At 43.9% G+C, this 13058-nt stretch overlaps 1 protein-coding gene across 4 annotated transcripts in view; it reads right to left on the reverse strand.

The window, feature by feature from the left end:
* Positions 1–13058, reverse strand: part of LOC100119039 — a 57197-nt gene that overhangs the window by 24798 nt on the left and 19341 nt on the right. Inside the window, exons 8-11 of one of the 4 annotated variants that reach the window (XM_031925802.2) lie at positions 10955–11167; positions 10062–10338; positions 8898–9587; positions 7020–7194 (exon numbers count right to left, since the gene is read on the reverse strand). In XM_031925802.2, coding sequence (XP_031781662.1) covers positions 7020–7194; positions 8898–9587; positions 10062–10338; positions 10955–11167 — 1355 coding nt within the window. Of the gene's footprint in view, positions 1–7019; positions 7195–8897; positions 9588–10055; positions 10339–10954; positions 11168–13058 lie in introns of all 4 variants that reach the window. The other 3 variants (XM_031925803.2, XM_031925800.2, XM_031925804.2) reach the window with 3 other exon arrangements.

The following is a 13058-nucleotide window of genomic DNA, read 5'->3' on the forward strand; positions in this document are numbered from 1 at the left end:
GACTGTCCGAGGAAGGTTCAATGAGTCGACTAATTCGAGAGCAGGCACTTTACGGACTAGCGCTATAGCGCGCGCCGGCAGCTGGGCCGTGCCGCCGGTGTGGAATTGGAGGAGGAGGAGGAGGAGGACGTAGAAAGAGAGAGAAAGAGAGAGGGAGTCGAGGAGACAAGCTGCGAAATAAAGACGCGAGCAGCGCAAGTGATGCACGTATGCCTATACGTGTGCGTGCGCGCGTGTACGTATATATGCAGAGAGCTGCGGCCTCGCCACCCGCGCTCGGACTGAGCGACTCGCTTTCTTCTTCCTTCGCTGCTGCTGCTGCTGCTGCTGCCGAGCGATTGCCTGTGTCTCTTTTTTTTCGAGCGAGTGGAAAGATGAGCCATATAGGAGCGAGAGAGATGGTAAGTAGTGGGACCGTATCGTTGGCTCGGGATCGCGGTGGGGCCTGCGGCGGGCACGACCCGCACCCGCGCGCGAGAGCCTTTATACCGGCTGTTGTGCATCTTCGATGAGCTGGCTCGAGGGGAGCGCGTGTGATTTTTTTATTCGCTCGTATACTTGTGCCTCGAGCTGCAGGTGAAAGAAGCGCTGGGAGCATTTTTTGAATCGGAGGAATAAAAATTTTGATGTTTGGAGAGGATTTTTCACGACGCGGTGTGCACTGTAAAATACGAAAAATTCCGTTGTAAGCACCGATTCGGGTTACCGCGTCGCTGCTCTTATCTAATGGACCAACAGCTTTATGCTGGCTCAGCTTTGCATAACAACGTGGTTCTCCTGCTACTACTTCCGGAGAGTCACGATGACAAAGGCAGCGAAATAAAACATCATTATCAAGCATACCTGATGCGTGCGGGCTCGATAACTTCGAAAAATAGCTTGTTTCACACAATGAGTTACGAAAGAAGAAATATTTCAACCGAAGCGCTTCAAGCTGGTCACTCGTAGCTTATCAACGCGCGGCTCTCGTTGCAAGAGAGACTCGTCTAGGCGTTGCGACTGTGGAAATCAGCCCGAACGACCGATTGCTCCCAAGAATAACTTCACCGGCTGTTATTTTTATTTCTTCCTCTTGGGTTTTCCACGGAGGTTTTTGCAGTAACGTGAGAGTTTAAAGTACTCGCGAAATGATCAGATAGGCGCATATCGCTGCGTTACAAGAAAAGATTTTTTGTCTCGCATGAATCATACTCGAAATTATAAAAACTTCGCCTCGCCGCGTCCAACAGAAATAAAAACGTGCAGAACCTTTCATCGAAATTTTTTTCACGCACGATATCCGCAAGCATTCCCGTTGACGATACCTCCGCGCCCAGACCCAACGATGCATTTCAACGAAGTGTCCAAAATCAAGTTCGGACACACTCGGCTTTGAGCATATATTTTCTCAAATCCCCCATGGACGAAGCCCAAAGTGGTTCGAGAGCTCTGCGAACGAGGCCGAAATCGCCTCGGCTATATTTATAATACGCTCGGCCGTTATTGGCGCCGACAGTATACACTCTCTATGCGTGTAATACACGTACACAGTACCGCAGTATTAAAACGAAGCCGCCACCGCCGACGCGATGATGATGAATATATATATATATAAATATATAAATATATATATATATATATATATATATATATATATATATATATTTATATATCTACGCGCGCCGCTGACACGAGAAGAGTTTTTTTCGTTCCAGCTGGCGAAGCGTGATCGCTCCAGTTTTCTCTGCCCTCCGCGCGCGCGCGCGCGCATCCTAATAATCAGCAGTGAAACCGTTGCGGCTCTTTCACTTTTTTCCCCGCCGCGCGCATTCCTTTAAACTTTGCCTTTTGTTGTTCGCGCAGAGCCATGTGCGGAGCTCTCCTCCCATATTTTCCGCGGCTCACTTTTTCATTTTTTGCACACTGCGCGCGTGAGAACCGAACTATCGCCGCCGCGCCGAGGTTGCAATTAAGCCAGATGCTCGCTGATGCTTTTTTTTATGAATAATAAGGCCTTTGCACCGCTCGCTGCACGAGTTTTATGGTTTTGTGTGTACCGGCGAGCTTCGCTAGAAAAATAGACGCTGTGGCTCGTGAAGTTTGATGGAACGGCAGAACTTTGTCGGGTGCATTTTTAATTTTTAATTCCTGCAGTGCAGGTGTGCCTCTACACGCGACGAGTATGCGACGTAATTATAGAAATGGAAGTAGCGGAAAAATTATCATCAACTGACAATATTTATATCATAACTTAGAAGAAAGGAACAAAAGAGCCACGTTTTTCGATGAACTGGCGAGATAGCGACTTTTAGAGAACCACACGCTGTAGCATAATCCGCCAATTAGCACGACTGATTTGCATAAGGAATACGCAGCAGACATTCTAACTGATTCACTAATTAGACAAATCCGAGCGAAATACCAGGACCGGCTGCAAACTCGCCGTACATCGGATCTTTAAAACGAACGAAATGAAACTATAATGTCCATACAGCAGACGGGGCCACTCGCGTGAGTCACATCCCACGGTTTACACATTCCACCGTGATGTCATAGTCATCGGTCAAGCGAGTCTGTATCACACGGATGGACTCTGGTGTACGATTATGTATACGTACACAGTGATACGCGAAAAAAAGAAGACGAAGAGAATTTCGACGGAGCTCTTTCGATCTGTTTTGTTGTGCGTTTCTCTTTCAGACCAGTCTATATCTCCGCGTGCTGTATATCTTCTTTGAATGATTCACGTTTATTTAGACGATCGAATAATACTCGATCGGCGAAAGCTTGTAAATCACGAGTTTTTAAATATACTCGACGGGCAAAAACCCTGGCAATTCTTTTCGAAACTTTTTACGTAAAGCTCGAGAAATAGAATTCAAGATTGTTGTACTACATGTTTATCCACATGTAGGAACGTTAATTATACCATCAAAGCAGATTAAAGAAAGATGAAAAAAGAATGAAATATATGGCTAGATATTATCTATAATTACATACCTTTCACCATTGTTGATTGTAGTTTATAATGCATGCCGATCTCGTATACTTATTCATAAAACTTGCGTATTATTACAATAAACTATTATAGGCTGCTTTTAGTAATAAATTATAAACCCAGCAACTTTGCTTGTTATATCATTCACAAATATTATAGCTATAGAATTTGGTATCCAAAGTTATGCATACACAGAAAAATTAGTTGTATTGCGCATTGAAAGTATATACGTACTTTCATCTATTTCATTATTTTTAAAATATGTACAGTAATATAAATGAATATATTCGTAAGTCGAATACAAAATTAACGGTAGCCAATATCCCAAACTTTACAATTTTGAAAATTCGATCACATAATCGTATCAAATAAAATGGAAATGCATACGAAAATGTGTTAGACCCAGATTCATTGATTATTTTTTATGTTTTTTTTATATTAAAAAGCATGCATAACAAAAAACTGCACCTCAACTTGATATATGTGATACCAAGTTGTAAAAGCGTAAGCTTCGATTGAGACAGCATATAACGTGATACAGAACGCACATAGTTTAAATGCAACTTATATTTATTTTAAATACACTTTCATCGTGTATTTTTATATTGAGCGCATAACTAATATATGTATCAAAATATTGAATAACCATAAGAATATCACTACTGTGCAAAAATTATATAAATAATAATAAAATTGCACTATATGTATATTTAATATATATATATATATATATATATATAAACGTCAAAGGTAATAAAAAGCAGTAAAATAAATTGAGACTTGCGTATATATAATAACATAATATTTATTTGTAAATAAATGAATTATATATATATATATATATATATATATATATATATATATATATTTTATGCACTATAATTTCTAAAACATTAAAATAAATATATTAATATTGTATATATGCGTGAATATATATCATATAGATCACTAATAAACGTATATTAAAATATGTTTATTTATGTTTATAAACAAGGCTATTGCAAATAGCTATATATATTGTATGGGTGGATCAGCTATAACTTTAATAATAACAAAGTAAAAACATAACAAAATAAAATCTTTTATAATAAACAGTGTTTTATAATGCATATTAAGTGCATTAAATAATATAAGTGCAGTAAATAAAAACCATAAAAATCAATATTTTTCATGATTGACTTCAATTCCTAAACAAAAATTATTCATGTAATCAGTTTCTAGCGATAGACAATAACGCTGATACAGAGAACTGTTCAAGCAGTCGCATAATTCGCGAGTATACAGCATTTAAAAATTGAAATCAGTTATATAAATTGCCATGGATTAAACGTCAAGCAGTTATTCTTATATTTTGAATATAAGCAATGCCTAATGTCTACTATGCCTTATTAAATTTTTTAAACTAATGTTTCTCCACGTAAGTATCTACTATACGCTATAAAAAATAATGTTTTTGAACTAAATTGAAATAGTAGTTTTTGCGTTTCATTATACATCGAATATACTATTCACCTTTGTATCTATATCTATTTATAATTTACATATAATACTAGAGTTTAAGGTATCTACACTATATCTATAAGCTATTCGATAAATGTCAGTTGTATGTATTTAATTAGACGCTTAATATATATCTATATTAATTAGTAACCATTAATTTCGATATTCTCTATTAGTTTTTAGATACAATCCGGAAATCACACAGTAATTCATTTTAGTACGTGGTCAACACAAGTTATATTTGGATTTGTTATCGGACAGATATACATTTTCCAAATCGATTCAGAAAGACAAATTCTGAATAAAAGTTTATAAACGCAAAATACGGCAAGTTATTGTATGTATACTTATTAAAGAATCACAGATTATTTATGTCATAAAACGATAAAGTAGCACGAACTACTTTGAAAAAATGCGTTCATAGAACTTAAAGGTTTGATCTTGCGATCTCAAATCCGTTAATATTGTTATGGGCATAGAGATTTATTCAAATACAGTATACTTATAGATTAAACCATATGAACCTTTTCAATTTCTTTATAGATAATTTAAAAAAATATTGATTCACGATTAACATTTGATACGTTAATTTCAATGTAAATTCTATATATTAGACAAAAGAATTGGGTATACGACTACGACACAAAATAAATCTCTATTTTCCACCAACAACATCCATACACTGATTACCGGGTATAATGTTCTTCAGCGGCACATCAAACATCGCGCGAAAACGACGTGGCAAAAAATGTACAGGCCTTCATGGCTAGGATAATAAAAGCCGATCGATCGAGCGAGCTGCAGCATGCGTTTTAATATTCTCCGCGGTCGAAAGCGCGCGCGCGGAGGTGGGCTCCGCTACGTGCTCGACTTTTCATGTACGCGAGGCTCTCTCTCTCTCTCTCTCTCTCTCTCTCTCTCTCTCTCTCTCTCTCTCTTTCCCTCTGGAAAATGCAAAGTGCGCCAGTCCGAGTAGCGTTCGATCTACCGCCTCGAATCAAGGGCTTTCTGCTTGCTCGGCACGTCTCGCGCGCGCGCGCGCGCCCGCGGTTAAGGGAAAAGAGCGCCGCGAGCTTTTCGTTCCCTCCCTCTCCCCCTCTCTCCCTTCGGATTTTCCTCGCCTTTCTCGCGAGTATATAACGCTTGAAATAAATGGATCGGCTTGCTCCGCCGATTAACCGCGTTACGTAATTCGATTTCCCCGAGCTCGTTCGCTTCTTCTGTCCCGAATTTCGGAGACGACGTGCTCGCGCCGGAAGATAAATGACCGTCAAACGTTGACTTGTCCAGCGGAGCCAGAGGATCGGAGGCCAACGAATCGCGAACTATGACCGCTTTGATTGGCTTTGTGCGATACCGCGTTAAATCAGCTCTGAGCTCGCTTGTACCATTGGGCGATCTGCCGATTTCTGAGGAGCGGAAAATTTTGAACACTCGTGTAATTGTAGGCGCAGATCTGAATACATTGTTACGACAATATGCTATAGGTTCAACGTTACCATCCAGTCTTATTATAGAGTGATTCTACGACATTGTATTTTCATAGGCTCGAACTAAAATCGCATTGTGAAGGAGAACCATCGGGATCCTTGGCACGTAAAGTAATGTAGCAGAGAAAGTTTGGCAAAAAGTATAAAAAATTGTGCTGGATAACTCCAAAATGTAAAATTAGGTAACTTTTATACCAGACGCGAATTCTCATTTGTAAATAATTCAGAAGCAACAGTCTCGACGGTTGCAGAGTGCACATCTAAAAGTGTATACAGCATCGAGTCCTCGTTACAGGAAATCAGTGTCGCACCGCCCTGGTAGAAATGTTAACGGTTAATAAGCTAAATTGTGGTTAACGATTTAACTAAATAAGCGTTTAATCGTTATAAATGCATAGATATGACGCATTAACTCATGATAAAACGAAACTTTTGCTTGAAATTTGTCAAATGACTGTTACAATCCAAAAATTGTAGAAAAATACGTTACAATCGTAAAAAATCCAAATATTCGTAATAAGACATATATACGTTTTAATGCCAAAAAAAGGGAAAAACAATTTTTAACTTAATAATAATACTGATGTGATATTATAAATACGCATCACTAAAATATTAGTAATATTTTAATTAATTTTTTTACATTAAAATTTGATAAAACTGGCCAATTAAACTTAACTTTTTAACGAATTTCAACCGTTAATTTTCTACCAGGGCGAACGCGAATCAATACAGTGCTAATAATATGTATGGTGACAATATATGTAGCAATAAGTATACAGACACAAAATATCGACAATCGCACGCGGCGTCGCTGCGGCATCATCGCACCAGAGGGTATAGATATAATATAATGTTGCAAGCCCGCGCGATTTACTCAGTACGTCGCGCTCGTCGCCACCGCCGATCGTTATTACGCGGTGGCCGCGCGCGCGCTCAGGCAAATCGCTGACAACAAAAACGTAACACAACGAAAATGCAATCAGTACACGAGGGCAGAAGAAAGCGTCATGCGGTGCAGCCAAGCGTGTGTTGTTGCGGTTGCTGTTTACCTGCGAAGGGCACGTCGCCGAAGTATTCTTCGACGTTGTCCGTCGACATGCTCTTGTCGGAGAGTGAGACCGATGATAGCGAGCCGCTCGACGCGTCGAGGGATCCTCCAGCCGGAAACTGCAGCAGCTCCTCCTCCGTTTCCGTTTCCATGTCGCGCGAGCGCCGCTTGTATACCTGCCGACAAAACACAATTGCGTCACGCGCCTGATTTCGCTTCGCGGCACTCTGAGTCATCTATGTACTGCAGCGCGATCGTTATTCACGCGGTATTGAATATGCCTGATTTGCATGCGATATAAAACTTTCTGAATAACCAACTCTACATGGAATCAAAGTAAAAGCACAACACATCTCTCCGAGTTTCGAACTAAAGACCGCTTACATCCGCAAGTCTCTCTCTCTCTCTCTCTCTCTCTCTCTCTCTCTCTCTCTCTCTCTCTCTCTCTCTCTCTCTACCCATCAACGCTCATTGTTCGCAGTTGGCTGGCGATTCGCGAGCACTACCACACCACTTCATGATTTTCTCGGGGAAATTCGGCAAAGAGCATCGCATCGCACGTCAGCGTGTAGCGGGTTAACTTTGTGCTCTCGCGGGACAGACGTACACCGCGCGGGAAAGCTTCATTATTCAAAGCTCGTCTTGCAGTAGTCTGCCGCTCGGCTGACTCTAGCGCGCGCGGAAAAGCCGAGAGCGGTTCTCGCGCGCGTTTTTCGCCACGCGCGTGCTTGTATGTTGCTCGCGTCTTGAGGAGAAGACGCAGGGGGCCGAAAGATAATTGCGAGATGTATTATAGCACCTTTGCACACCGCAAGCTCGTGTGATGTTATAGCGCGAGTTTCGGATTTTGAAATATTCAAACCACATACGTACAGCAAGCGTTAAAAACTCGCACAGTCGGGGAAAGCAGCACCCGGGGAAGAGATAGAGGCAAGAGTCGCAAAGACAGCGTTCGCCGTTAGCTATGCCGTCAAAGGCTTGACAGGAATCTCACTCTCTCTCTCTCTCTCTCTCTCTCTCTCTCTCTCTCTCTCTCTCTCTCTCTCTTTCTTTCTTTCTCTTTTAGCAGCAGCAGAAGCAGTAGTCAAAGACGCAGGCAGCAGTGGATAGGAGGCGAGGATCTTTCGCGTCTCACCGCAAGCTCGTCGAAGAGGGAAAATCGCGGCTGCGAACCGGAGCGAGAAGAGCTCGTCAGGCGTGCCTTCGCGTCAAACGCGAAAGACGCCAGCTATACGGCGCCAGTCGTCGCGAAGACAGCAAAGAGTAACATACCTCGCATGTGTATGAGTAGTAGTCGCAAGGACGTTAAGGGTTTGCGCGCGAGTCTTTACCGCGCGCACGTGTGTGTTCGTACTTACACACGTATAACATAAAGAGCTCCGAAGCGCGGGTGATGTACCCTTAAGAGATGGAACTGAAGTGAACGCGCTCGGCGAGTCAGTCGTATCACAGGAGAGCGATCACAGGGATTACGGATGCTGTATGCGCGCGTGCCTGGCAAACGGCACTGCACTGACGAAGAGAGAGAGAGAGAGAGAGAGAGAGAGAGAGAGAGAGAGAGAAGATCCTTGTCGTAAATCACGTCAGAGATCAAACGGCGAATTGTATATTAAACGCGGCAAGCTGATGCCCTTCTCTGGAATGCTCGTGTGAGCCGTCGAGAGTTGCGGGAGATGTGCTTTCTTGGAATCCCGAAAATCTCTGTGCTTCCCTTTGTTCGCGCCTTTTTCTATATTTTAATTGAGAGGCTGAGATTATTGGAATCGTTTACCGAGAACACTGCGCGCGCTCGTTAGTTCTGAAGTGAATATAATATGAGATCAAAGAATTTTTCGTCTTTAGCGCGCGATTCTCCGCGAAGAACAAAGTATGAACTGACCTGGCTTAATGGACGAATGCGTTCGTGGATGGACTTTTCAGCTTGCAGCGCCGACGGCGGCGGGTGGTCCGGAGTCGGCGGTTGCACGTAGTGCGTCGGGCTTGTGGGCAGCATCATCTGCACACGCTTGAGTCTCTTATCGGTGGCTTCGCCCGCCGGTTCCTTGCTGTCGTCCAGCAGACTCTCCTGGGAAGACTTGAGCGTGAGGAAGGCGTTGGAGACGAAGGTGCGCTCGTGGCCGTCGCTGCAGGGCGACTTGTCGGCGCCGGGACTACTGTCCATCTCGTAGTTCTCGTAGGCCGAGCGCTCGTACGCGTGTCGCCTGAGCTTCCTGCGCGGGTTGGTCATCCGCATCTGGCGCTCCCCCATTATGGCCACGGGCTCGACGTCGCTGCCCTTGCCGTCCTGCTGCTGGTGCTGGTCAAAGCGAGACTTCATGTCGACGTACTGGTCGACGCTCCGGGTCACGTGGCGCAGCTGCTCGCGACGGGCTTGGATCTGGTCGAGGTCGATCTGGCTGTGGGCACCGCCGCTGCGGGCCAGGAACAAGTACTCGTAGTTGCTGGGCCCGACGTGGCAGTCCGCTGACAAGGACATCTGGGTCTGAAGGTGCGTCGGGGAGACCGAGAGGTTGCGACGCGGCGGCTTCTTCGGTGGCGTTGGCTGCAAAGTCGACGGAAGACCGCCGTTCTGTGCATAAGTATGAGAGAATTTTTGATGAGGATACGGTGCAAGTCGTGCTTCGTATTATACACAAGATTTTTCCGGAATTAGTTCAGCTGTTAGCTAGTTATATTATTTACGCAGTGTTAATATCATAATGCATGTCGCTGGCATTGATGGGAGAACAAAGCACCGACTGTGCGAAAAAAGCAAGATATTCTCGACTCTCATCGACTGTAGTATCTACGACAATAGGTGTATTGATTGAGGAACGTAGTCGGAGAGTATAGCTACACAACAAATATAATATAATACCGCACGAGGTTATACCAACTTTACGTAATTAAATTACATAATTGACGAAATTTGTGTATATTCAAGTCACATTCAATTATTAAATTAAATTCAATCATGGTTGCGCTTTTTATTTTCCATGTACTCATCAACAGCGGGACGCAATAAACGAAAAAAAAAAGTAAAAGAGAGCATTCTCACCGAAACCTTGCTACTGGACGCCGGACTGTGAAGCGAGCTCGAAAGCGGCGCCATGGGCAGATAGATTCCAGGTCCGGACGATGATGACTCTCCCGTAGGACAGCGTCTCTCTCGTGGACTGGGCCCACCGATGCTCGACGACGAGGAGACGCTCAGCTGATCGGACTCGCGACCTCCGTAACAACCAGCCGGCAGCGTCAGCGACAGTTGGTCCTCTGAGTTGTAGCCCTCGGCGAGCGCTCGCGGCACCGGCGGTGTCTGATAGAGTCCGCTGTCCGAGCCCCTGCGTGCCAACAACAACGCACACACGAGTGTCGTCAAGGTTAGTCTGCTTCGCTTGCCGCGATGAGCTTTGTTATGAGTGTATATAGTTGTTACAACGATTCTCAGTGTCTTTATGATTTTCGAGCTAGATCTTTCTTACCTCGGTTTTGCAGAAATGTTTTATATTTTATTTACTTGTTTCTGTGGTGTTTTATATATCATGAGTTGCATTTCAGCTAGTCTGACTATTCTAGGTTCGATCGATGGTCCACCTTTTCATATACTTAGTCAACGCAATTGTACCCTTGTTCACCACGTGGATCAATGCGAGAAACAAAGTAGCTTTTTTGGTGAACCACCTTCGACTACTCTTCTATATTCAAAACTAATCTAGTCGCTAAATTCATAGAAGATAAACAAAATTTTCAGAAAAATCGGGAATGCGTAAGGGATGATTGAGCTGGTAATCGAGACATGAGAGCTTCAAGGCCAAACAAACGAACGTAAAATAAGAAATTGCGGGAGTTCTAAAAACGTTCTATAAAATAAATCAAGTTAATCATATCATACAATTATAAGTGAGAGCGAGAGGAGAGATATGACAAGAGGCATGCGACTCGGTACACATGGCATACCGTGGAGTGTCTCGTGACGGTGTTGTGATCAGGTTAGTGTTAAGTGGTCTGTCTTCGGGTGTTTGGTCTGAGCTTGCAAGGGTGTTTATCGAGTTCAATGTGTCGGACATGGACATAAAGACGCTGTCGAAGACGGAGCTGGGGTCAGAGTCCTCGGTCAGCTGGAGGTGCCTCCATGCTCCGTCCATCGGTTCCCCGTACAGCTCGTCTTCGCTGAAACGCCCAATTTTTCATCAGGACAATTCTCGTTATTCATCGTGTTCTTTTTCATTTTTTTTTTTAATTTTATAAATCTTGCTGCTGCTGCGCACACATGCCGATAACATATTCAATACAATACGACCAAGAAGCCGAACAAGCTTGAGACTCGCCAATGTATAACATCGATGATGACTTTGGTATATGATGATTATGCTGCGGAGCATGATGCCATTATGATGATGATGATGATACAATATGCGCTACATGAAAATGTCGTATTTGTGCCATATTTCGCCGTTTATTTTTCACTCCGTTCGTCGTTAGATTTGAAAAACTTTTCGTGAACTTTGTCTTGCGCGCAATGGGAGCACCAAACTATACTAATTGAATAAAGAAACGAAATGGAGTAGAGGGAAAAGTCGCTAAAAGCACAACTCGCGCAATAGTGGGAAATCGCGGAAAGCGCGAAGCAACGAAACGAGGACGAACAGACGGTTGAGCCAACTAAAAACGAAATAAGGCGAAACAAAGAGAAACCCGAAAGCAGGAGTGATGGGTATATAAGTGTATATACACGGGAGAAAGGTCAGCTAGAAAGTTGCGGAGCCGCTTCGAGACGAGAGTAGCTGTATTATTAGTTTTATGCGCCGGGAGAGAGAGAGAGAGAGAGAGAGAGAGAGAGAGAGAGAGAGAGAGAGAGAGAGACGGAGAAACGGGCTAACATTTACATTGTTTAACGTGATGAATTCATCTCGTGCGGTGGCTCCGGGGGTCGCGACGTCTCTTTCTCTCTCCTCCTCTCCTCCCGTTCAAACAAGCGAGCCCTGGCCTCTCGTAGCTCCGTAACCTCTTCCGAGCTTTACACCTGTTCTGAATTATTCCACGGGATTATTTCAACAAATTCATTTCGCTCATACGCGTTAATAATACAGAATCGACGCGTTATAATTATAACTCGCGTACATCGACTACTGGAACGAGGCCGAGCACGAACCGCCTATACTTTCCGTCTCACGCGTCGAGCTTGCGACGACGCTGATGTCGATATAATGGTGCAATGAGTCGTTACCTGAAAGCACACTTAAGAAACACAACCTCGCGCTGCAAGCTCATGGCACAGGCGAGTTGATAAAGCACCGAACGACGACGCCAGTCATAAGTCCCTCGAGCAACGGACTCGAAGGTTAATCCCCCGCAACTCCAGCATCAGCAGCGGTCGCAGCGGTACAGTAGCCCTTAACCAGCTTTCAGGCAGTACGCGCTATTTCGCAGCCGCGCGATTCGAGCACAGCGTTAGCCTCGGGCCAAGCAGAACACGAGCAAGAGAGCGTAGGGCAGCATCGGCTGCCTACATCAGGAAAATTGAAGCAAGCCAAGCGGTGCTTAACGCGCTGGGGCTACAAGCAAGTACTGCTGGAGCTCCGGAGGCCTCCTTTCAGTCTCGCTTATATTCACTCGTCGGTCCACACACACCCACACACACATGCACACACGCCATCTCTGCAGAGCAGTGGAGAGCTTTTGTTTGCTCGCATCTGTCCTATATTAAAGCGCCGGCGCGCGGCTGTGCACGCCTCTCTGTACCGCAGAGCGTCATATGTGCGCTACCATATACTACTGCTGCTGCTGATGTTCATATAGCTGGAACGAGATGTACAGGACCGAGCTGCATTACCTACACGCGTATAGGTGTGCTTTTATCTTGTGGTGTACTCACCTCGAGCTTTTTTGGCTAAATTAAGTGAGAAGCTCACTTGAAAATTTGATAGCTTTTGGTTCGTAACTTTTGAACGACAACCATTATACCGATGCCTGAAAAGGATGTCATGGTTAAGCTATGCAGCTTTCACGCGATCTTATAGGTTTACATCTTATAGTTTAAACGCTAGATACATTGTTCTTA

This window comes from Nasonia vitripennis, assembly GCF_009193385.2.
Source record: "Nasonia vitripennis strain AsymCx chromosome 3 unlocalized genomic scaffold, Nvit_psr_1.1 chr3_random0004, whole genome shotgun sequence".
Taxonomy (NCBI): Eukaryota; Metazoa; Arthropoda; class Insecta; order Hymenoptera; family Pteromalidae; genus Nasonia; species Nasonia vitripennis.